The sequence below is a fragment of the Echeneis naucrates genome, chromosome 15, assembly GCF_900963305.1.
Source record: "Echeneis naucrates chromosome 15, fEcheNa1.1, whole genome shotgun sequence".
Taxonomy (NCBI): Eukaryota; Metazoa; Chordata; class Actinopteri; order Carangiformes; family Echeneidae; genus Echeneis; species Echeneis naucrates.
The window spans coordinates 22,258,251-22,285,228 of NC_042525.1; the positions used below are offsets into that span (position 1 = coordinate 22,258,251).

The 26,978-nt window shown below is 41.4% G+C and overlaps 1 protein-coding gene across 5 annotated transcripts; it reads right to left on the reverse strand.

Annotated features, from left to right (window-relative positions):
• Positions 1–26,978, reverse strand: qkib (QKI, KH domain containing, RNA binding b). Of its 5 annotated transcripts, none has more exons than XM_029521378.1 (7): positions 26,405–26,978; positions 12,490–12,626; positions 10,573–10,689; positions 7,877–8,020; positions 3,687–3,774; positions 3,280–3,543; positions 1–1,409 (listed from the first exon to the last, which is right to left on the reverse strand). In XM_029521378.1, exons 1-7 carry the CDS (start codon positions 26,544–26,546, stop codon positions 1,336–1,338), a joined length of 966 nt encoding a protein of 321 aa, XP_029377238.1. In that variant the 5' UTR covers positions 26,547–26,978; the 3' UTR covers positions 1–1,335. The 5 variants fall into 5 exon arrangements, with proteins under 5 accessions (XP_029377238.1, XP_029377237.1, XP_029377239.1 ...); XM_029521377.1 differs by having other exon boundaries at positions 3,280–3,567; XM_029521379.1 differs by having other exon boundaries at positions 1–2,596; positions 3,280–3,567.

Sequence of the window (26,978 nt, forward strand, 5' to 3'; positions counted from 1 at the left end):
AAGATTTTCTGATGAACAAACACCTCTTGTGATTTTGGGACTCTATTGCCTACACTTTTTTTTTTTTTTTAATAAAAAATTTGAACAAGGAAAACTGGACCATTTGTCAGACTCTAGATAGCTCTTGAATGAGAAGTAACATGTTTAAGCATCTACAACCATGTCAAGCTACCTGCATTTCCTGAAATCCTTGATAACCATGACTTACTGATTGAGTATTTACACAAACAACCTGTTGTGTTGTTATGTTTTTGTCTTGAAATTAGACCCAACTATACCATTTGGTGATATGAATGGTCAATGTTCTGATTAAGTAGTGGACACGAGATTCCTCATCAAACCTCGACTACACTCAGTTGGTGCTGAAAATTTTCAGTCACTGCAGGGGAAGCTCGGGGGCTTGAAATTCAAATGGGAAAAAAGTGGAAAAAGAATCATTCATGACCAAAAGCCAAACTATTATAACTAGACTTGGTTTGTGCACACTGATAAATTAACATACATTGTTATCTAACGTCACATTAAGGCGTGAGAACTTTCCCTTGTAACATCCAGTGCTGTTCCTCTGGTTCTCTGTCTCCTCGAGTGTGAAGTCCAGCATAAGACAGTCCCAGGGCATGATTGGCTTAGTTTAGCCCCAAGACTGAAAGTAGGTGGAAACTGTTAATGTTAACTAATGTTTGCTAACTCTAGCAAGAATACAGTATATTTTGGGCAATTAATAGTGCTATTATAAGTTGCACATGAATGTCCAATTAGAGGCTTGCTGCTGCTTTCCCCCTGCTTCCAGTCTATGTGCTAAGCTAAACCTCTCCGAGACTGACACACTGAAACATCATCAGGAGAAGCGAGATAACAAAATGGATTCACTCATCTTTATGTTTTTAATACTTGTATTGTGAACATTTCTATTTAATGAGCCCATTAATTGTCATCAACCTAATGGCAAATCCATTGAGCCTTCAAAATAATGGAGCAGGAAGTCATTTTAAACAAGTTTCTAACAAACTGCTGCGCTGTACATTTTGCTTGAGTTGGGAGGCATTTTCCAGAAGCCATTTATTCTGTTACCGGTGGGGTGTTTAGGCATCTTGTCTTAGTAAAATTTCAGATGTTTGTGTGTGTGTTGTTTTTTAAGTTAATGTGTGCATGTGTGTTCCAAGACAGTGCTGACGTACTCATGTCAGCCATGCTATTCTTGGCAGCTTCTTGGGGACATGGTGTTGGTGTGAAAACACCATGCACAGGCACCATCTGAGGCAAAGGGATTGTGGGAAAGGCCAGTAGGAGAGGCACCCCTGAGGCAGGGCCTGAGGTGTGTTGTGTAGACTAACCTCACTCTGCGGCCACCGCCCTTCGGTAAGGACGGATGCGCAGCTCATGTCTCCGAACTTTAGCAGCCACCGCACCTGCACCACACCGCAAACACCACAAACCGTCATGGAAGACACGATGTCACCTATCCACAGCGTCACATAACAGTTCATACAAATAGGCACAGATACGTCGACACATCATCACAGCTACACAAAGAGGAAATCATGAGAAATACAATTAAGGCACAAACTGAGACAGATTCTGGTTATAGCTGAGATCTGAAAGGTTCTCAGGTTCTTCAAACAACAGACAAGTCTGTGCTGTATCATCGTGAAGTCTATGCCCCTTTAAGGTTCTACAGTTTGATTGGTTTGATTATGATCTTTCCCAAAAACAGAGGATAAGGGCCTACAGGGAAATAACCAAAAATCAGAGAGTAAAGTCACTTGATAATCAGAAAAAGTTGTAATATTAAAAACATCTTCACAAGGAAATTTTTTAATAACAAAAAATAATAATAAAATTCATATTCCAAAAATAAATAATAATTCAGTAGTAATCTAAAGTGTATTTGATAAAAATGCTGCAATAATTAAATAATCAAATTCTTATAGTAATGTTTTATATATTTATATATGAGCTACTGCTGCTGATGGCTTCCTGCTCAAAACAGTTCTGATAGAAATATTACAACCTTCCTGTTGTGACATATTCTATCTCAATATAAATTTTTTTATTAACATTTTGATTATTCCCAAAATCTTACAATATTTTTCATTATTCTAAGTATGATATTAAAAAACCACATTTAAACTTTAATCCCAGCCCTGGCCCTGATATTACAGGATATTTTCCCAATCACAAGATAGACCCATCAGGTTTTGCTTTTTTATGATCACATTAAATTGCAATTTAAGTCCTATGTTGGTCATCTAGTTAGACCCACTATGCACTATGCATTGATTTAATTGTTAATTATAATTAATCAAAAATTTCCAACTTTTGTTGTTTTGTCGCACTGTAATGTGATGTCAGAATCGTCAGCTGTTTAACACAGTTTGCATTGTTATTAAAAATTGGAGGCGTGTTGGGGGTGTGTTGGAGGCATGTTGAAGGTGTGTCAAAGGCGTGTTGAGGATGCGTTGGAGGCTTGTTGGCTTCAGTTCACTGTCTCAGTTACAGATTCACAGGCGTTGCATGTTTCAGTGCAGGAAGCTGCAGTCGATGCATCATTTCCAGTTGTGTCGTCAGTTCATTAAATAAAACTGTGAGGTTCAGTCTGTGAGACAGGTCAACAGTAGTACAAACATCTTAAAGAACACAATTGTACCTGAACGCCTCGTTCACAGTAAATGTTACATTAAAGAAATGCTAGAGAAACAGAGCAGTGCCATCCTGTGGACAAACCCTCAAGAAAACCTTAATTTGACAAATTTAAGATCCTGGCTCATCGTAAATCTGAGGAAGATAAAAGCAGCTAAATTTAAATGATAAACTCTCCACTCTGTCCATCATGTTTCCGCATCAGGACACACTGAGGAGTTCTTTGTTTTAACATAGCCCTCCCTTCCAAAATCAAGTTAACCTCAGGTCTGTTCACACCAGCTTTCTCTGTAATGTCTGCTCCTGGAATGATTTCCTGAGGTGGGTTTTGGATCTGTGAGCTCCAGTTAATCATTGATGACTCAGTCAGGGGGCACTGCAGGTTTCAGCTGTGAACGAGGCGTGTATGTGTTTTTGTGTAGAAATGTCTGGTATTTCATAGCATCTTAATACTCAGAAGAAAGCCCCTCTACGTCTGTGTTTGTGTGTGTGTGTGCTGCAGAGGCAAAACAAAGGAGCTCTTGTTTCCTCTCTAGGAGGTGTGTCTGAGAAGCAGTGTGGGGGCGGGGCTCCACTGGCCATGGGGGTGATGATGAGGGGTGGGAGAGCAGTCGCAGGAGCAGGGGGGCGCTGGCTTACCTAACACACCACCGGAGTCCAGGGGGTACTCCAAGATGGAGGTCGGCGCCAGAGCATACGGGTAATCGTACGGTGCAGCATAGATCAACCCAGAATCAGGCCCTGCCCCTGGCATCAGAGCGGGTGTCCCATTGGGTAGCACTGTCTGAATCTGACGAATCAGAGGCATGAGGGCGGGGCCTGTGGGGGCAGGTGTACGCAGGGTTGTGGGTGGGGCCAATACGGGAGCTGGGCCAGGGAGGACACGAGGAGCCTGAGTGGAGGCTGCAAGAGAGAAGGCAAGGGAGGCTGGGGGGGACATGAGAGAGGAGGAGGGGAGTTAGTATGTAATAGGTCAGACACTGTAATTGGCCAGAAGCTCTCTAATTAATCTCTCTCTCTCTCGGATTGGTCAGTAAGTTTCTTACAGGGTTTGATGTTGGCGTCTCTGTAGGTCCCATTCAGGATCGCTAACTCCATCAGCTGCATCTTTTTCAAACTGTCCTCTCCCTCCGCCTGAAATATACACTGACATAATTATAAATGAAAGACAAATAAACACAGACAGATGAACATCATCAAATACATAATCACTCAGTGTATAAAATAGTGTAAGATAACCTTGAATACCCAAAGAATGTACTCACTCTGATCCTGTATAATAATGAATATATCCACTTTGGGGCCTATGTGCATCAAGTTGCAAATTTACAAGGATGAATCACAAAAGACTCTTCATTGACAGGATGCTGGTGGCGTGTAGGTAAAGCCCCATAAACAGGAGGCCAACACGTTCTCATCGGCAACACTGGTCCAGTTCAGGCCGGTGTCATTTGCCACATATTCCCCACTCCCCATTTGCTGTCACTTTTCAAACTGCCCTGTCTAATAATTCATTCATTCATCCACCTTCTACCGCTTATCTGTTTCTGGGTTGCAGGGGGTGCTGGAGCCAATCCCAGCTCACATCGGGTGAGGGGCGCGGTCAACCTGGACAGGTCACCAGTCCATCACAGGGCCAACACACAGAGACAGACAGAGACCAACAACTCACGCTCACACTTAGACCTACAGACAATTCAGTCACCAATTACACTAAACATGATGTCTTTGGACGGTGGGAGGAAACCTGCATAGGCACGAGGAGAACATGCAAAGGCCAGAAAGGCCCCAGACTTAAACTTGTGACCCTCTTTTTGTGAGGCAACAGCACGAACCACTACGCCGCTCTGCTTGCCCCATCGCATAAAGCCAAAATTATGTTGAAGAGAAAAATATCACAAATCACCTTGTTTTACATGTCTGCTTGTATTGTTGTTTTTCTAGACAGTGGACTGGCTGAGAGATCTGCTTTTAATGGTAGTGGCCACTGGTTCTAGGCACACAATAGACAATGGCAGAGAGAAATAACGCTGACAGGTGAAGCCACGGGGGGCGCCAAAGACGGACAGACTGACACTAACACATAACCATCAATGAGAGAAAAACAATAACATGGGTGGGAAGCAGGAAGCCTTCTTTTTTATAACAGAGTGTTTATTCTCCTGCGGGTTTTCAGCTTCCTGACACCACAGGACACCAGGAAGTCTGTCCGATACTGAGTCCTCACACTTTGCATCTTTTCCAAGGAAATTCTATCCACAGGACACAATGTGGAGCAAGGTTTATCCTCTTACTGATAAGTCCCGCAACAAATTTGTAAAAACAGATGATAAACCTTTAAAAACATGCAATACACCTAAGGTCTACTCCAGAGACCAACTAGTTTAACTTTTCTGTCCCAGAACTTTAGTTGAATGATCAAATGTGTGCGTGAGGTATGTAAAAGCCATGATAAGTGATTCAGCGATTCGTGGTAAAAGAAGATTAGACCCTTTTTAATTCAGTGCAGTCAGAAGAAGCGCTATAAAATTAAATGTTTCGTTTTACTTTTTATTCAGTGTCTTTTGCTAGACCACATTACTAATATCAGCACAGCTACAGAGCGTCCCTCTTCTCAGGGTTAAGACACTGAAAACATCTGCATTCAATCTGAAAAGAATCAGTTCAAATTTATCATGAGCCTGATGTGCAGCTAGAAACAAATCATGGGCTTTACCTACCCCGTGAACACAATTAACACATCTAACAGTCAGTAAGAGCTTTATGTGAAGACCTGTAAATGTCTTCATCAGCGTAATAGCAGAACGTTGTGACTTGTTTTAAAAGCTGTCTTTAACTGAATAATGAGTTAATTTACTAATTGCAGAATTGATTTGTGTCTTAGCTTCGCTCCACAATGATTATTAAACAACTTTTAGGTCAACAATTTCAGTTTGTGTCTAATTTCCTGTCAGATTTGAGGACACACACACACACACTCATACACACAGGACACATGATGAGGATGTCTTCCTCTTTTTCTTGCCTAGTGACAATTTTCCTGTCTCCCCGTGGTTGGATGACTTCAAGGAAGTGAAAGTGGAGGAGGTGAGGATCAGCAGAATCACTGCATTTCCTGTCTCACTGTCATATGCATGCCCTCACCACACACACACACACACACACACACAGACACACTTGGACCTGGAGACACACACAGGATTAGTATCATACATGTGGCTTACGAAAATTCTTACATTTTCATTGAAAAAAGTTATCACTCAGGAAAACATTAAATAAAGCAGAAATGTGCACTGAACCTCATGCACAGACATTTTGATTTCTCCCTAAACTTTTTTGACTTACACAAACTGACACTGAGTCAGCCTTTATTGAACATGGTTTACGGAAACAAGTGTTAAACCTCAGATTTCAGTCTATTCATCATAAACCTTTATTAGCGTTCCTCAACATCATGCGCACTTTAATAATGTTCTTGTCTGTTCTGAATAGTTTTATCCAGAAATACTAAAAAGGAGAAGTAAACACATCAGAACAGAACTAACATTTTGTCATTAGATCAGAGCTATACTGTGACAGAAATGAAGTCAGAGGTAAGGATCTGATGGTTTTAGGAAATGATGACACTGTCCTAACTTTCATTTCACCAAGTTCAGACCAGCCTGAGATGTTAAGATAATACTGATCAAATACAATCTCTATTAATACCCAGAGTCAACATGCTTCAGACAGCTTCCTAAAAACAGCAGTGACATCAAATGTGTTCCAGCACAGCTGATGTCACTCTCATGCCCTGCCAGGGCAGGAGGTGGTGTTTGTTAAAGATCCTGTATTTCACACTTATCCAGTGTTTTATCTGAAGTTTTGAATTCCATTGGAAGATATACCCATGGCAATAAAATCAACCTCAGTTTCGTTCCACACATGCTCTCTCAGGGTTTTCTCGGGCGCTCTAGGAACAATATCAGGTCAGACAACCAATCAGACCAGTGAGACAATTTGGCTGGTTTTTGAATAAGATATCAAAATTATAGCAGATTACTGATAGCCACTTAGCCAAATCCTGCAAGGTTGGGTGGTTGATCCAGATCAGCAGTACTTGGGGTTGTGGCTGAGGGCAGTGACATCACAAAGTCCCAAAAGTCCTCAGTTTCTGAATACAGACTGTGAGCATTTCTTTGTGGACTGAGAAATGTTGTACTTTCACTGTAGCGAACATGGACCTACTCTAAGCAAGGTGGCATAGTGGTTAGTGCTGTTGCCTCGCAACAAGAAGGTTGCGGGTTCAGAGTTTGCATGTGCCTGCTTGGATTTCCTCCGGGTACTCCGGTTTCCTCCCAATGTGAGCTGGGATTGGCTCCAGCAGTCCCATGACTAGGCCTGTAGCAATTATTTCATAATTATCTAACTGCGATTTTTTGACGTAATTGTGGTTTCTTTGTTTAACTGCAATTAAAATAAATTTTTTGGGGGGTGGTGGGGTTTGTTTTCATGAGATGTTTGCATCTATCAAACACATTTCCAGTGTTAGTTTCCATCCTACAATGCAACCAGCAGCGGTAGAAGATGGATGGATGGATGGATGCATATGATATGATGCTGTCAGGAAGGGACAGGACTACATAAGCTTTTTGCTTCCTCTTGTTCCCTCTCGAACACTTTATTTTCTTGTCTTGATGGGACTGTTTCATTGTGTTGTGCTTTTTCTGACATTTCATTGCTTTTAATTTGATGGTTGTTTGCTGTTGTTATTCAAGATAAAACCAAACAAGGAAATAATAGTTGTTGGCACTTGTCTGTATACACATTCATATCAACTAAAATTACAAGGGAGATGCAGTTTGGAAAAACTGCAAGTCAAAAAGTGGTGATGACTATTTTGACACATAATTTTAGAAATAGTGATGACTACTGGACTTGGATAGTGAAAAAAGCAGACAATTAATTGCGTAGCAACATTTGGAATTGTTACAGCTGACTTGGGAACAGATAAGTACCAGAAAATGAATGAACGAATGACCTGCTATAATCAAAGACCACATGGAGGTCTACCTTTAGATTGTATGGATTTTTTAAAAGATCAGGAACGGCAGGCAGAGATGACGACACCACATCAGAGAGAACACACATTGATTTTTTTAGGCTTTCTATTTAATTTCTATTCTAGAGAAGAAATGTGCTCTTGAACGCACGCACACAACTTCAGATATCAGAGATCAGAGGTCAGATGACTCACGGCAGGCACCAGCAGCTTGTTGACCTCCTCCACAGCTCGTTTGAGTTTGATCTCCGCTCTATTCTGAGCGTCCTCCACTGTGATGAGGACATGAAGGTCTTCGTTCAGGTGTTCCCAGTTTGGCTTCCCTCGATTCTGCTCCTCCTGCACACACAGGTAGAGACAGATAGACAGACAAACAGAAAGCTATGTGTTAAGTTGTAAGAAACTTTCCAGCCAAAAATAGAGTATATTTTTTTAACGTATCCACATGTTAGATCCACCCCTAACCACCACAAATAAAATCTAATTGGATGATGATTTCACCAGCAACACACTGTTATATATTAAAAAAAAAAAAAAAGAAAGAAGAAATTGTGGTGAAGCAATGTGCTTAGCTCCAGGCATGCATCACAGGAATTGTGGTTCTGCTGTAATCTTCACAGCCATGACATAGAACATATATATATATATATATATATATATATTTCTTTATAAATCAGACAGTCAGATTCAACGTCACACAGGAAGTAGAGTGCACAGCACAATGAACGGAGAGGGTCTGCAGACACATACAGTCCTTTATATTTCTCCTTCCTGCACCAATGGCATCTGAACTAAGTACTCTCCCAGCAATTGAAAGTATGGCAGCAGCATTAAGTGGTGAATTCACTTCATCCAATTAAATATGTGATTGGTGGAAACGCTTGCAGGACGAAGTGAAATTAGTTTCAACTTTGGAATTTTGGAACACGTGAACTAACAGCACTGTCTAATGGCGATTATAAAAGAAGAAGATACAGGATAACACATCATTACAAACACCCTAACCCTAACCCAACACTTCGTGCCCCTAAGGCTGTACAAAACACTACAACCTAAATCACATTATATTCAACCATTAATAAGCTATAATTCAAACCATCCTGTGGCCACCCTAACCCTAAATGACAAATACTAATGTACAAGACTTGACTTGACTGTTACTAATGTGACTGTCATACTACTACTGTGACTGTTGCTAAGTAACCATTATTAATTTTAAGGTTGCTAAAGTGACTGTTGCTAATCTCGCTGTGACAAAAGGGATTTCCTATGAACAGATGTGAGAGAATAAAGAAAAAACTGTGTATCTGAGTACTTTATACAGTTTATACAGTCTAATCTGACTGAAGACCTGAAGAGCTGCAGTTTCTGCAGCGTACTGAATAATAATTTGCACACACACACACACACACACACACACCTACAGAGATGAGCTGTGATAATAAATAAGTCCTGTATGTGTTTCAGCAGGACATCGATCAGCAATAACTATCACATTTCAGTTTTTATCTCCTCCTCTCCTTTCGTCTCTTCTCTTCTTCTCTCCTCTCTTCCTCCATCTCTTGTCTTCCTCACCCTCCTCCATCTGTTTTCTGTTGACCTCCTGTTGTTCCTCCTGTCTCATGTATCTCTGCAAGCGTAGCAGGTGGCTAACCTTGTTAACAGTTGCGTGTTTTCGCAGCAGTTTGACCTGAAATTTTTTAAATAGTTTCCATCCTTTTCTTTCTTCCTCCCCTTCAACAAACGACTGACTTCACTGACTGTGATTATAGGAGGAGCTAATAACGTTGGGCCATTCTGTGGCCTGCAGTCACAGGTACTGGACAGACCTACCGTGTTCTGGATCAAAGAGATGCAAAACCACCACAAACAGACACAACATCACCAGAAGGAGACAAAACCACCAAAGACAGACAGAACACCACTACACAAAGACACAAATCCACCACAAAACAACACATGACTACAACAAGAGATCCACCACTCTCACCTCAAAAAGTGACTGAACCAGCACACGGAGAAGCAAACCCAATCACAAGGGATGCAAAACCACTGCAAAGAGCTACACATACACTACAGAACACACAAAACCACCACATGGAGATAGAAAGCCACTGCTTATGTGTTTCCGGGTCCCAGCTGACATAGGGTGAGAGCGGGGATACACTCTGGACAGGTTGCCAGTCCATCACAGGGCCAACACACAGAGACAGACAGAGACCAACAACCACTCACACTCACTCAGACTTATGGATAATTTAGAGTCACCAATTAGCCCAAACACGATGTCTTTGAATGGTGGGAGGAAACCAGAGTACACAGAGGAAACCCATGCAAACTCCACAAAGAAAGGCACCAAGCCTGTGAATCGAGCCCACGACCTTCTTGCTGTGAGAAAAAAGTGCTCACGACAAGATTGAAAAACTAAGCACGAGATGCACCAAAAAGACATGCAAAACAAACATAGGGAGATGTAAAACCACCACAATAATGGCAAATGCACTAGGGAAAGACCCAGCACGACCACTGAGAGATACAAAAAATACAACAAAAGATGTAAAGATGTACAGAAGTACAGAAAACAGCTAATCAGTGGATCAGTGTTGGCTCCTAACAAACACTGATCCACTCCATATCAGCCTTGTTATTACCTGACTGACAGCTGGCCAATCAGAGGCCTCATCTGACTGTCAATCATCATGATGCAACAGAGGGAAATAAAAGCTGTCTGCAGGTGAGGACAGACAGGAAGTGCAGAACAAAGTGAAATTCAAGAACAGATCAGACTCTTCTGGCCTCATGTCTTTTATCGACACCTTTTAGTCATGTTTCTATCCACAAGGTGTGCCTGCGTGTGTGTGTGTGTGTGTGTGTGTGTATGTGTGTGTTACCTTCTTCTTGTCTCTCATGGAGCCCTTCCCTCTCACCATGATCTTACATCCTGTTTCAGCTTCCAGCTGCTTTGCTGTCAGACCACGAGGACCCAGAATCCTCCCCACAAAGTTAAACTGAATCAGAGACAAAGAGAGAAGTGTTACCAGACTGTACACCTTTCCTAGTATCAGTGTTCTGATAGGAGTCACAGTCACATCAGGACTAACAACCTCAGCCTCACAACCTTTTTGTTCATAATGACATCAGCATCAGATTTCATGTTCATCACAAAGACTGCACACGTGATTATTAATATTATATGATGATGTTTAATGAGATGGATTCATTAACTAATACAGTTAATGGCACTGATGTCACTGATGTTCAACTTACAAACACACACACGCACACAGATACAGTTGTGGTCAGAAGTTTACATACACTCATCATGGGAATAAATGGCATATTAATTTTTTAAATAAAAAAATAAAATAAAACAAGGGGTACATAAGTTTATTTTGGATTTTCTCTAATCCACACAGGGTCAAATATATACATATATTCACCTAAATCTTATAAAAATTGGTGCGGACAGTTGTAGAATGTCCTTTAACTTGCCTAACTAGCCCTGTTAACTTCTCTTTAGTAAACATCATTGACTGCAGCTGGTAGTTTCTCTTTGCCAGCATATAAGGGATTTGTTTGACAGCACTCAGAACAATGGGAAAGTCCAAGTAACTCAGTGAAGCCCTAAGAAGGAGAATTGCAGATTTATACAAGTTATGAAAGTCTTTTGGAGCCATTACTAAACAACTGCAGATTCCAAGATAATCAGATTGAACAATTTTATGTAATTGCATTGGATGTATCACCATTTTGCCAAAGTCTAGAAGAAGACCTAAACTGTCACCTTCAGATGAAAGGAAATTGGTTAGGATGTTCAGGCACAACCCAGGAATCACCAAGGCTTATGCCTGCCATGAACTGGAAACTGCTGGAACACCAGTGTCACTGTCTACAGTGAAAGATTTGAGTCATCATGAACAGAGCCCCTGCTCCAAAATCAACATACTCAAGCTTCTGCTGCTTGTGAAACTGGTGCACTGCATGAAGAAGATGAAATAATAAAGATGCCTACCTCCAAATTCTTCAAATTCACCTCAAACCGCCAGCTAGATGACTGCAAGTTGGACACAGTTGGGTGTTCCAACAAGAAAATAATTCCAAACATACATCAAACCTGCTTTTAAACAGATAAAGCAAGCTAACATTAATCTTATGGGATGGCTCACCATGCCCTGACCTCAGCCCTATTCAACTTTTGTGGACAATGCTGTGTCTGTGTCAGGGAACCAAGACATTTATATTAAGTCTACCAATTCTGTCAAGAAGAGTGGTCAAATATCCAGCCAGAGTTATGCCAGAAGCATAACCAGTGCCTGGTCAAGGTGAAGCTTGCTTAGAGACATTTAACATTTTAGTGGGGCTGAATGTAAATATTTGAGTCTATATGTATAATTTGACTCTGTGTGGATTACAGAAAATCCAAAATAAATTCAAACTTGCACACCCATTGTTTTTAAAAATCAATGATGATGTACATTGTATAATCGTTCAACCGTGGAAAAAGAATGGTTCAAATAAATCATTAAAAGCAAAAAAAAGAATATGCCCATTCATGTCTAGGATGAGTGCATGTAAACTTCTGACCACAACTGTCAGCACTCACTGACTAATATAATACATACACACATAACGACAACATCATCATCATCACGTCACACCAGAAGCTGAAACACTATGTGCGTGTGTTTAATAATGAACATTAGTTAACTCATTAGCAACACAGTGAATGTGATAACAGCATGCATCTTTAAACCACACACACACATACACACACTGATTTAACAAGACACACAGACTCACACACGTACATCAGGGAACTCCTTCACTGGGACGTAGAGTTTCTCCTGCAGTTGGACAGTTGGACCGACAGCGTCTGGCAGCTCACTGCTTCTCTCTGAACCATTCAGAGTGTCATTGTACATGTCCTTCCTCACACGGCTGATCTCTGAAACACACAGGCGCGCACACACACACACAGTACATTAACACAGCACATAGTCAATGTCTGACTGCACTCATTCTATAAGCGACTGGACTTCTGAGCGACAGTGAGCTTTCTGCCTTTCTACCCCTCTCAGACTGGACCATCACTCATAGTTACAATGTCCACTTCAACCAAAGCTTAAATGTATGTGACAACGAAAGAAGAACGTTTTAACATTACAGGAAATGTCAACACAACATAGACAGTAAAGCATAAATGAAAGAAGCTGAGTCTGGCCACCAGGGGTGCTAACATTCAGTTCATGTATCTGGAAACAGGACAAAGGCCTGAGACATACATTAAAATCTCCATGTATTACTCACAAACAATAACCTCACTGGGTGTGTTAGGAGCTGGAGCTTCTGTAATGGAGACTTGAGAAGATTTATTTAGATTTATTTAGTTGCCGTACCATGAGTGATCAGAGGTTGATTGTAGCAGATACCTTGCCTCACAATACCGTGCTGCTTCAGAGGCACACTGACAGTCACCATCTCTAACAGGAAGTGACAGTATCCCAGGTTACTGTTGCCATGATACCCACACCATCCCTGACCTTCAAAAACCCTTAGGTTTATTACTTCCTGCCTGTTCATGGTGGGAAATTTAATGAAGCTGTCTGTGCAGTGATTCTACTCCAAGTAATCAAAATGCTCACAACGCTGCCTCACACAGCCAATCAAGAGCCGAGGGAATTAGTTTGACCTAATCAGGAGTGAAGACAACATTATGTGCAGCACTCGTGAGCCAAAATGGTTCAGCCTTAACCAATCAGGAGCCAGGACAGCTCTGTAACAGCAAATCAGGATCTATGGCACTTCATTCTGAGCCAATTGGGAGCCAGAACAGCTTTACATGAGCCATGTCAGAGGGTGGTTTCACTCTCATCTACTCCTGATTAAACTGGCCTCATAGACTCAAAAAATAAATTCCAACCTTTTCCTGTGACACCTTAAAGCAAGGCTGCATCTACTCACAAAACTTGGTTGTACACAGTGTGTTGACCAACTGTCTTAGTGACCCTGTTAGAATGCATCAATATGAGTCAACAAAACACAACACACTCACAGTAAACCAATGTGTTGTCTCTTTAAAGCCAATTCAAAGTTTTGCCTTTTATCTACAAACTTAACCACAAGAATTGCATTGAGTGGTTAGTGTAACCATTACAACAGATTAAAACTATCTGGTCATAGGATGAAAGAGTTGATGAATATCAGGGCCTGCATTCACAAGGCTTCTTCAGGCTAATGCTCTCTCTTAACTTACTGATTCAAGATGAACTCCCAATAATAAGAGACCAGTCAGTCATACTTTAGGACTCCTCATATTTTTGACTTAGAGGAGTTCACAAAGTCACTTCCACTGAAAGTAGCATCGAGATGAGGATTCTATACACTTTTCTATTCGGCAACTGGGAAAAGCAACCGCAGTCCTGACCACTTGGAGAGCTCGCAGTTGTCTACAAGTCAACCTATTCACCAGAAAACAATGCACAGTTTTTGATACAGTGAACTGAAACTAGGTTGTTATCGCAACAGTAAATTCTACATGCAGGTAGTTAACAGTGCCTAACTTGTTAGTCCAGATTTGAACATACCCTCCAGGACTTTTCAGTTTTCCTAAGTAAAAATAAGTAGTTTTGTGAGGAGAATTTGGGAGAAAAGGATTGGTTACAAACTTTTAGTACAACTTTGAAGAACATACAGAAATTAAACAAAATGACAAAATACTAAGTGAATACAGGTCCAGCTGAGTAAATGTTGAGTCTGACAACATAAAAAGATTCAGACTTTGGAAATGGAACTTACTGTGTGTGTATGTGTTAATTAAACTGTCAGTGTGATTTATAGTCTGTTATTAAAATCTTTCTCTCGTTTATTTTCTCTCTTTTGATGTTTTTAGTAATTTGTCAGCATTGCGAAAGTCCAAACAGTTCCCACACAAATAGACACACACATGCACAATGACATTTCAAACTGAAAGAAATATGGTGGTCAGCCAGTGCAATATTTTTAACTTATTTAAATGAAAACTACATCTGCTGGACATATTTCGGATTGAGAAATAAAATAACGATTCTGAAGTCCTATATTTGAACTTCTGTATGTTATCTGCGGTGAAAGGGCAGCACAGCAGCATAGTGGTCAGCGCTGTTGCTCCACAATCCGGGCTCGGTTCCTGGGCCTGTGGCCTGTGCCTGCATGGGTTTCCTCCGTGTAGGAAAGCCTTGTTAATCTCAAGTGTTAAATTCCTTCTACGGTGTTTCTAAGGTGTTTCCTTCTGTGGTGTTACTGGCCCTTTGAGAGGAGCTTTTTGTACTGCCTACCTGACTATATTAGGCATAAGGTCTACATTTATTGTAAACAAAACAATTACTGGGGAAAAGCAGGTACTGGCAGATACAAATAAAAACAAGCACAGAAACAATCATATCTTTGCTTTATGTAACAGGAATTTCCCAAGAGGGATCAATAGTCTGCCTCGCTTCTGTGACCATTGTTGGTGCTGACTGTCCCTGGTCTGCTGCCTGATGTGCCAAATATGTCTGTACACACCCCATTCTACTCCACAGGAGTGGACTGCTTCTGGCCATTCCACATTTGAAAGAGAAGAGGTGGGGGATCTTGTACAATGCATGACCACGCGCTGTGTACACAATGACCTTGAAAGCTTGACTCTGATGTCATGTCGTGGCACACCATTTGAGCTTCTTTGTGACAATGGCACCAACTTCATGGGTGGGGATTGAGAACTGCAGGATGCCTTCGCTGCAATGGCACCACAAATGAAGGAGCAGTTGGCCAAGCAAAAGATAATGTTCTGCTTTAACCCACCGACAGAACCTCATTTCGGGGGGACTTAAGGGAGAGGGAGGTTAAGTCCATTAAGACTGCACTCAAGGTCATCAGAGTTACCTCTCGTCAGATGTTGCAGACCCAGATCCCATCACTCCAAATACCCTCATAATGGGATGCCAGGACTCATCTCTACCACAAGCCATCTATGATTCTACGGGCCTCCTCACCACACATCACTGGAGGCACAGTCAGGTGCTAGCTGAACATTTTTGGTCCACCTTGACCCGTCTCTACTTGCCAAGTCTGCAAGAGAGGCCTAAGTGGAGAAAGGATGGTAAAGAACTGTCAGTCGGTCAGATGGTCCTCATCATCGACCTGCAGCTTCCTTTAGCTCTTTGGCCAGTTGGGAAAGTCACAAATGTATCCTGGATGGTCACATTCGCACTGTAGCAGTACAGGCAAAGGACTGAACATGCTTACATCCTGTGTCCAGGCAGGTACAGCTCCCAAGCTGGCCCTTTAAGAGGAGCGGAGTTTCCTGCCGAGCTTTTTCTACTGCGAGCTGTGTGTGTGTGCTTCTCTACCATTATATGGAAGATGTGTGCGCATGAGAATGTAAGTTCATTTATAACTTAATTTCATACATGCTGGAGATTATTAGTTCCTCTGAATACTTCTGTAGTCGTTTGCTCAGTCAGCTAATTTGGTTGTTAGCTTGCCAATGCTAGTTAAGCTAGCTATGTGCTCCTTATCTCTCCTGCTGTTGGCGTATGCTGATGTTTCTGTTGTGCTATTGCATTTCATCCAGCTTTGTGTGTGTTAATAGTGATTAATGTGCCAAATATTGTTTCATTGTATTTCAGAACTTCTAAATAAAGCTAAACTGCAAAGCATAATTACGGAATTGCCTCATTGACTCTCATAGTGTCACCGGCCCTATTCAGCACATCCTGTTGAGGCCCTAGACCTCTCACATACTCCGGGTACTCTGGTTTCCTCCCACGGTCCAAAGACATCATGTTTGGGTTAACTGGTGACTCTAAATCTGTGGTTCTGAAATGGTGTGCCGTGAGACGAGCCCAGGTGCGCTGTGGGATTTTGTAACAGCTGTTATCAGTGGCGCCATTAGGCCGATTTTAAGGGGTCTGAAGCCTCCCTAAAAGACCCCCTAAATAATTTAGTGTTTTTTATTGTTTGTTTTTAAATAAATAACAGTGTTTCCCCTAGGACTGCAGCCTTGGGGGGGTGGGGGGGGGGGTTGTTGTTGATGAAAATGAGTCGGAATATATTTTAATGACAACAATATATCATACAATTTATCTATCTTATCTATTTATTTAATAATTAATTTACCTATCTATCTCATCTACCTATCTACCTATCTATCTTATCTTCCTATCTAGCTAGCTATCTATCTTTTATTTATGTAATGTTTGTATTTACTTGTTTAATTACCAGGGGGAATATTTCCCCTCTGACAGCCACACTGGGCCAAAGCCCGACATGTGGTGGTGAGCAGACTTTTGCTGCAGGTCGGGAGCAGGGCGTGCAGAACTGTCGCTGCTTGGACCCGGAGCAGGAGCGACTGGTGTTGCCATCATCGCCCTGTGAGCGTTTAAAAAAACATTTTTTGACATTCGCTGGAGGGAGTTTGCTCACTTGTGTGTGCCCATCCGCCGTATGTGATACAGAGCGTGAACATGGAGAGACAGATGATATTCTGTCACGTATATAAAATAAATAACTAATTACTTTGCTGTTTAATCAAAGCACAAGGTAGCTATAGACATGTTCTTTAGGAAAATTAACCTTAAATTAGGTCTGTTGTGATCTGGCGCTATATAGAAAAATAAATTATATTAAATGAACTTGACCTTCCGGGGGGGTGGGAGGTGCCGTTGGGAGGCCGGGGCACCGCCCTAATATAATGGTAGGGGAAACACTGAATAAAAATATAAACCTGTCTCTATTAGTCCTCTATTAGTTAATAAATGATGAATGACCATTGTAGTTGTTTGTCAAGTTTTATTTAGTGTAAGTAAATTTAGATAGTGGTGACAGTGATAATCAAAGCTATTTTGCATGGATATGTATACAAGTGTGCCTTGAGATTTTGGCTTTGCCTTTGGTATGCCTTGCACAAAATACGTTTGAAAACCACTGCTCTAAATTGTCTGTAGGTCTGAGTGTGAGTGGTTGTTGGCCTCCGTCTGTCGTGTGTTGGCCCTGTGATGGACTGGCGACCTGTCCAGGATGTACCCTGTCTGTTTGAAATGTCATATACCGGATTTTCATTGGTCCAATCCTTGAGTGCGGCAGTTTTTGTTTTTGCAGGGCTCTCTAAAGGCCATTCTGCAGCCCTGGAGTGGGTACAAAAATGATGCAGGATCTTAGGAATTGCCGACAAACTGATCAGCAAACACAAATCCTGAGCTTCACGGTGAAAAACTAGCCTCTCAGTTTCACTTCACATCAATATCTTTCACTGCAATTCATGGTTAAGACAGCATTTAAATACTTTACAAGATATCTGGTGCCAGTAGTCGGTGTTCGTCGTCTGTGGACTCACCTTCTTAGCACAAGGTGGCACTGCCAAGGCAACATGAACATATGATGCTTTCAGACATTACTGCTGATGATGATTATTATCAGTACTCCCCTACTACTGCCACTGCTGCTATATCCCCAAACACACACACACACACACACACACACCTATATTATGAGGTTGGCTCCAACAGAATAAGTTGTCTGGAAATTTTATGTGGAGCATCTTATTATTTCTGCAGCATAGTGCGTATGCATATGTGCACGTGTGTGTGTATGTGTGGGTGTTGCAGGACATTAATTCATTCATCTTCTACTGCTTATCTGTTTTTGAGTTCCAGAGGGTGCTGGAGCCAATCCCAGCTCACGCTGGACGAGGGCGGGGTACACCCTGGACCACCAGTGATCACCAGTCCATCACAGGGCCAACACACAGAGGCAAACAGAAACCAACAACCACTCACACTCACTCAGACCTACGGACAAATTAGAGTCACCAATTAACCTAAAGATGATGTCTTTGGACGATGGGAGGAAACCCACGCAGGCACAGCGAGAACATGCAAACTCCACATAGAAAGGCCCCAGTGCCGGGAACCGCACCCACAACCTTCTTATTGCGGGGCAACAGCCCAAACCAGTATGCCACCATGCTGCCCTGATGTGATCATAAAATGTAAAATTTTAGTAAACACTGCATAGATTGTCATAAGAAGTCAAACATGGTGAGGATAATACAGACCAGTAAAAACAGTGGAACTGTGTAAAACTCTGTTCATCCACAGCTGTATCCAAGCAGTCCCTCTCTGCTGACAACCCCTTCCTCTCACACCCTCCCTCTAGGTTACACCACCAAACCTCCTCCTTGGGCTTCATGTCCTACCAGGATTGGAAATAAAAACACATTTGACTGTAAAAAGCCCTCAGCAGGAATAGCATACTGTGGAATCGCGGTCCACTGTTTTACTGTGCAGCCACACCTGTACATAAGTCACCCCCACAGAAGGGTCTTTAGAAGAAAACCTTTCCAGTGTTCTCAGATCAAAGCGTCAGATGTTTGTAGAGGAACAGCTAAACAGGCCTGATGCAGCCTGAAAGGACATCCCGTGGACTAGTCGAGTTAAAATTTAATATTTGGGCAGCGATATGTTTATCAAAGAAAGGTAATAACCTCCCCGTTTGTTCAGCTGGAATCAATGCACCAAGAATAGATTCAGTAAAATACCAGCAGACATCGACTCTTTAAAGAGGATAAAGATGAAAAGTTAACTACAGCAAGATAATGATCATGAACACACGTTGCAGGGGACCACAGCAGGCACAACAACTTGGAGACTTACCCAACCCAAACATCTGAAGACTGATATCAGCGGAACAAAACAACAAGACTCAACAGAAATTTTCACATAGTCATCTCCCAGAGATCCAGCCACCAGTCACTAGACGTGTTCACTTGAACAAAAAGAAAGAGTATGAGACATTGCATATCCATCACTTTTCAATCATCTCTGACAAACCAATCAATCTCCAACCTGAACAATCACACAGATCAATTACTTGAATGTGTCTCCTGGAAAGCAGCCCAACTTACCGACCTAGTTTCCTATGGTTACTAAAATAACACAGGCCAAAAGTTTGGACACACTTTCTCATTCAAATGAATATGAAAGTGTGTCCAAAGCCTAACTATGAGGTCATAATAACCTGCTGCAGTGTATTTCAGAGTTTTTTTGTTTTTTTTGACAGGACAATCACTGATAATCACCACATGAATTCATAAAGCTCTCAAGTTTCCTACATTGACCATGAGTCAGTCAGTTCACACGCAGAAATCTGCTGGGTTCATAGCAGGCCCAAGTTTGCAACCTACCAGCCAATCATAAAATAGTATTTGTTATTGTCGGATAAAGTTGAAGTCAGTTTTTTCCAGTGCAAGCACATTTTATGAATCTGCGTGCACCCACAGGTATCAAACAAGTTGGAAGTGGAAAAGCAGGTACGGTAAGTAACCAGCCATCTGCTGCTTTATCCGTTTCTGGGTTGCAGGGCTGCTGGAGCTAATCCCAGCTGACATTGGGTCACCAGTTCATCACAAGGAGAACACACACTCACACCTACAGACAATTTAGAGTCACCAATTAACCTAACCTAACCTAACCATGATGTCTTTGGATGGTGGGAAGAAACCAGAGTACCTGGAGGAAACCCACATTCAAACTTCACACAGAAAGGACCCAGGCCAGGAACCAAACCTGCAACGTTCTTATTGTGGGGCAACATCGCTAACCACTACTTTTGTCATTCACATTGATTCACATTGACTTGGTAAACAGCCAGTCCTCACTCCTTTGGTCTTAAACTTTTTAATGTTTGTTTCATTACCCCAGTTGTGGACCATAAATTTTGTAATCATGCCTTCACTGATGGTTCACTGACTGACAAAGAAAATAAGTCCCATTTGAGAAATATTTGTTTCAACATTTAAGGTTGGTTTAAACCCATTCATAAGCCTAAATATGCAGACACAAATGCTGAGAAGTCTTTTCCTCATTATTATTATTATTAATAATAATATTAATAATAATATTAATAATAATAATCATCATCATCATCATCATCATATTATTATTATTATTATTATTATTATTGTTATTATTATTATTATTATTATTATTATTATTATTATTATTATTATTTGTGTAGAAATGACTGAATTGAACTATTTATTGTATCTAGCTGAATTTCTCTTTTGTTTGATTAATCATTTATTTTCACTTCAATTTGCGCTGATCAATTATGAACAGTTTGTAAAGTTGAACTGTTTTTTTGTAGCAAAAATAACTGGGAGGACTGAATGGGGCTGCTGCAGGCAGTGTGCCCAGAATTTCAAATCGCTCCAGCCCTGACAGATTTAATCTCACTCCAAACTTTTCATGAAAGTGAAATGAGAGAAATGAAAGCCCTTCAACCATCAATGTCAAATCTGTCCAATTATGATTTCTTTAGTTTGCGTGTGTTAAGCATACGAACAATAGCAAAACAAAAGCAACAGAGTATTGTTAACTGCACACCCACACACAGAAACAGTCATTTTAAATCGAGACATCCTCATTCAGACTGTAACTGACACAGGTCCCCACAAAGATAGACATATAAACACATAGGAACACACATGGACAGTCTCCAGTTTTACTGTCTGTCTGCAGAACTGAGACCATTACAGCAGGGACACCAGCCAAAAGGAATTCTGGGTAAATTGATTTTCCCTTCACACACACACACACACTCACACACATAATTCATTTTAGCTTCTGAATTAATTAATTGGGCCAATTAAATGATGAATAGCTGCACTTAGTGTAATTGAGGGAGAGAGTGAGGTCAGAGAGATGGAAGACAAGAAAGAGGAGGAGGGAAATAGATGAAGACAGAGGAAGGAGGTGAATAAAGCATGGCTGTCCAATCAGAGACGTTTGTAGTTACAGTGGAGGGAGAGCAGACATGTTAGTCTGTGGACCTGGTGACTGTCTGCAGGGCGTCCACTGGCCTCACTGTAAATGAATCATGAACAGAGGACATGACAATCCTTATTTTTTTTCTGCTCAATATGACGAGACTTATAACCAGGACAGATGTGTCCTCAGCTTGCTCCAAAGATTACAAACAGTGACACAACTGTCACATAATATTTTTAGCCATTTCACCTTGACTGGATTGGAAATGCAGTTTAAAAGATTTAAGGGTACTAAGTGGTTGTGGAAGCAGAACTGGATCTTTTCTCCTGCATGGCATCTGTTGCTGAGGTTCAACAAGGTCAGCACGGTGGACATAATGGTTAGTGCTGTTGCCTCACAGCATAAAGGTTGCAGGTTCGATTCTATGTGGAGCTTTCATGTTCTCCCTGTGCCTGCGTGGGTTTCCTCCAGGTACTCCGGTTTCCTCCCACTGCCCAAAGATGTCATGTTTGGGTTAAGTGGTGACTCTAAATCGTCTGTAGGTCTGAGTGTGAGTGTTTGTTGGTCTCTGTCTGTCTCTGTGTGTTGGCCCTGCAATGGACTGGTGACCTGTCCAGAGTCTACCTTTGCCCAATGTGAGCTGGAATTGGTCCCAGCACCCCCCACGACCTGGAAATGGATAAGTGTTGGAAGATGAATGATGTTCAACAGTTTGTACACCAAAACAAAAACCAGCAGCTGATGATGCATAAACCCATGTCCGATGAAGAGAGAGTGAGTCGTTGGATATGCTCAGCCTGCTCCATAGTCTAGCCTGATTGTGTGGCAACACCACTAATACATTTCCAGCTTTATGGTCTATTTTCCTCTAAATGAGACCATTATTTAAAATTAGTATCGTTGCAGATGACTTGACAATAGAGACTGAAATCATTAGGAAAACATTTACTAAGCCAATAAATCAAGAGAGAAGTAGGAACATTTTCACATAGACTTCAATACTATCTTAGTTCTTTTACAACTAGTGGTATCACCCCTGCTGGTCAATAGAGTCATTGCAGACTTTAAGTTCTTCCACACTGACTTCACGTTGCAGATCCAGAAATTGTGTCTACGGTCATTAGGGGAACCTGGTGTCCCACTTTGTGCGGGACTGCACAGCATTAGCATTTTTTCTGCGTCCAGCATTTTGATTGGCTCAAACCACTGCAGCACAGACGCTTTTCTATAATCTGGCTTTTATCCAATGGCGGTGAAGAAAGCAGGGAAGGCTGTCCTCTTCATCTTCAGATTCTTCAGATTTATTTGTATAGCGCCAAATCTTAACAAAGTTACATCAAGGCACTTTACATATAGAGCAGGTCTAGACCAAACTCTTTATAAATTTATTGAAAGAGACCCAACAGATCCCCCGATGAGCAAGAACTTGGCGACAGTGGCAAGGAAAAACTTCCTTTAAGAGGCAGAAACCTCGAGCAGAACCAGGCTCAGGGGGGGCGGCCATCTGCCTCGACCGGTTGGGTTGAGCGACTGGTCCTCACGGGGCTGTGTTTGATACCAATCAAACTGGGCACACGTGGACCGTCTTTGCTGCCAGGCTACGCCCAACGGGGAGAACTGCGTGACTTTGAAACAACTTATAATTGGTTGAAGTCGGTGTAAGGCAATTCTCAGTATTGTTGTGAAACTAGCCAGAGTTATTTTTCAGTTTCACAAGGAGGGGAATATGACTTGAAGTGACACAGTGCAACCAGAGGGCAAAACATGATGTTACAACTTAAGGAGCAGAATAGAAATTAAAATTTTTTAGGCAAATAGACATCATATCAAAAACTTTTAGACTACCTCTCAGCATTGGTAGCATGTCCCACATTGTCCCAGACAAACATACTCTTTGTCCCATATTTGGTTTGTTGGGATCTGGTCACCCTGACTGTCTTAAACAAACTATGACTGAATAAAATTGTGCTTTAAAGGAGATTTCAAAATATCAAGATACATGTCTCGTTTAAAACACGGTGTTGTATTTTTTTTTCCCTATTTGTATTTATATGTATGTATGTCACCAGGTTCAACTGTGGAGATCAACAGGCTGGAAAAGACCTGATCTACAGTCCATTACTCCAGCAATAGACCTTTACTGGAGTATGTCAGGAAAATGTAGTTCAAGTGTCAAACACAGTTTGAGTCCCCAACCCCCTCTGGTGTCATATTACCCACGGTTACACTTCAAATGTATTAAATCATAAAGTTATTTGTGCTATCTAATTATTCCATAAACTGTCATAAACTAGGCACACAAACAGAATTATTCCCCAAAACATTAAAAACAGGCTGTGATGATCTGAATGCAATGAGAGAGCATTATGTTTAGATCAGATCATGTCCTTTAGGAAAACTCATTGACCATTGTGAAATATCAGAGGCAAGAATTAGAAAACAGTCAACTTCAAGTGTTTTTAGGTGAAATATTTATATATTTAAATTGTATTTGCTGATTTTTTCTCTCTCTAAACTGTCAGTTTAAAGCTGTGAAACCATCTCCCCACTGTCAGCAGAACAAACACGCTGCTCCAGATGTGCTCAGTGTGTGTGGCACTAGGCTCTGTGATCAGCTCCAGATGTTATAGTGTCAGAACTTTCACCTGTTCTCTGACCAGCAGATGAAACAAGCACATCGCCTCAATAAGTTTCTCACTGTGAGTTCAAGTAATTTTTTGATTATCTTTTCCACACCCACAGATTTTTCTTTTTAATATTGGATGAAAAGCTGAATTTAAAAAGCAGAAATTACATAATTTAATCAGAATATCTGACCAAAAAGGCTTTAGATAACCTTGCCTGCTCTCAGCTCTCAGACTTTGACCTAAACAACTGAGAACTACATGTCGTTTATTTACAATTTACACAATAACTGGCAGAAGATGAATGAATGAATTTACAATATTATCCATAATTATTGTTTTTAGATATTTTATGCCTTGTTCACTTCCTGTTGATGTTCATTAATTACGCTGTTCTCTTCTTTTGCTCTTTGCCATTTCTTTTATCACGTCATTCCTTTGAAGCACTCACTCGGGGTTGGCGTAGATTAATGAAAATTGCTACATATATGTATTATGATGAACTGCACAGAAAAGTCTCAGGGACCCAAACATTCACTCAAACAGGAAGTCGGCCATTTTGCAGAGTTCCACAACTCATACTTTAATGAACTCCTACAGTTTTAATCCAAATTACTTACACACATTAACTCAGCATCATCTCAAGACCATGATGACGTAAAACTGTCAAAATCTTTTTCGGAAGTCAAACCTGCTTCCTGTGGTGAAGTGGTGAGTTTTTGAGACTCATTACTGCAGCATACATTGTCCAATCAGGTCTAAATACTCATTGTCCTGTCCTGAACACTTCCATGTACAAACTTAGAGTCATTCTCCAGGGGACGCATCATAGATAAACAGACTCCTCATAAAACTTTAAACCAAATGACTTCACATTCACTGAGTATCATCTGAAGACCTTGAAGATGAAATACTATAAAAAATATTTTGGCTCTTATTCTTGGAGGGCGTGGCATGGCGCCAATTTCAATGTGTCACTATAAGAGAGGAAGTGCTTATAAATCCAAGATACAATATCCGAACATCTCCAAATTCACCACACATGATCAAGGTCCCACGCTGAACGCATCTATCTGTTACAACTGAGTCACATGCAGAGCGCCACTTACTGGACACAGGAAGTTGGCTAGCCTCATAAATAAAAGCTCCTCCTGCACCTTTTATCCAAATGAGTTAACATGCAGTCAGTTTCATTTCAAGACACTGAAAATGAAACCTGTTTGCTGTAGCGACAGAGGCAATTTCGACGTGTTACCATAAAGGAGGAAGTACTCGTAATTCCAGCATACATTGTCCAATTTGGACACCTATAACAGGACGTCATTATAACTGTTAGATATATGATCCAACTTTTGCACTTAAATCAATACTGAATCACATGCAGAGCGCCACCTACTGGACACAGGAGTTGAGCCTCATTACGCAATCATCGTCTGATTTGTATGATATTAACAGGACGTGTTCTCCACATTGTGCACTTCCACATGACTTAAAACTGATGGGTGCTCATGGGTGCTCAGGTTTTAATGCATTTGTGTGGGAGCAAGTGCTCATCGCTGCTGGCAGCTCTGATTATATTATTATCATCATTATTAGAAATGTTAAAATTATGGTGACTGTTTTCCTGTCGGTCATGATGCCACTGATATGAATGTTTTCACTGCAGTCAGGATATCACTGAGAGGCCGATGAACTGCCTGTCGAATCCTGTGATTGTGCTTCATGTGCATCTTCCATGTGAAAGTAGGCTGGACTGGAACAAACTGAAGGGAGCAGCTCTCACAGTTCCATCACAGGACATTTGAACGTCAGCTGCACCTCATCTGCACACTGAAGTATTTTCTTATTCCACTGGAGCCATTTAAAAGGCTGCACTTTAAACATGCTGTTGTACAATGTGAGTAAAAGTATAAATGTGACCCTTATCAGTAAATTACCCGTGTTCATTTAATGCCAGTGAATTTGTGTGCAACTATGTTGACAGCTGAGATCAATGAAATCTAGTTAAAGTAACATTTAGCACCACTGACAATAATAATAATGTAATTCTTATTTTAATTTCTTAGAACTATTCGTTGTGTGCTGTGTACATAATGATACTTTTGTTAGAGTGAAAACCCAGTTCTGCTGAACACAGTTTAACATTGACAGGTCTTTTGCTCGATAAATACTCGAACATGCAGTTGACTGCGGGACTTTTACTTAACATTTAAACTTTGGGACCAGACTTCTGCCTCTTATCCACTTTTTTCTCTGAGCATGATTTTTTCCCATGATGTCAGACAGACAGAGACAGGTGGTTCAGGTCTCACCTTCGTCCAGCAGTCTCTCCAGGTGCTGGAAGATGCCGCAGAAGTTCGGCAGACTGCTCATCAGCTTCTTGTCGTTCATGAGCTGCATCAGGTAATCCGGACTGGGCCGGGGCTTCTCCTTCCCCTCCATCTCCCCGACCATGGTCCGACCACACCAAATACCCAACAAGATAGAAAAGTCGATCCGGATCACAGCGGACCTCCTGTGTGTGTGGAGAGCATGAAAATAAATCCAGACCCGGTTCCAGTTTCCTCTTTCTCTGCTTTTAATTCCACAAGTTGCGAAGATGAAACTCTCCTCCGGCTGTTCACAGGCTCCAGCAGCTCCGGCTCTCTCCGGAGCTCCCCGCTGCTGTCCGGTCCTGCACACACACCAGCAGATGGACCTGCAGGAAACACAGCTTCCACAATAAAAGCATGCGCCTTCACAATAAAATCACAGCAGAGATTTAGTTGTGACACCCTAAAAGAGGAAGACTGACAAACAGGGTGTTTCCCTTGTTGCTCCGTTCATTCAATGACAGGCAATAAAAAGCAGTCCAATATTCACATCAGTATGTGTTCCTGGGTTTGG

Bases quoted from the DNA above. Each gene is read 5' to 3' on its own strand.
- qkib (XM_029521376.1), bottom strand. From the start codon at position 26,546: ATGGTCGGGGAGATGGAGGGGAAGGAGAAGCCCCGGCCCAGTCCGGAT. The intron at 3,775-7,876 runs GTGAGTCATCTG...TGTATATTTCAG, and splicing joins ACAAGCTGCTGGTGCCTGCC to GCGGAGGGAGAGGACAGTTT. The intron at 3,568-3,686 runs GTAAGAAACTTA...TGTCCCCCCCAG, and splicing joins AGACGCCAACATCAAACCCT to CCTCCCTTGCCTTCTCTCTT.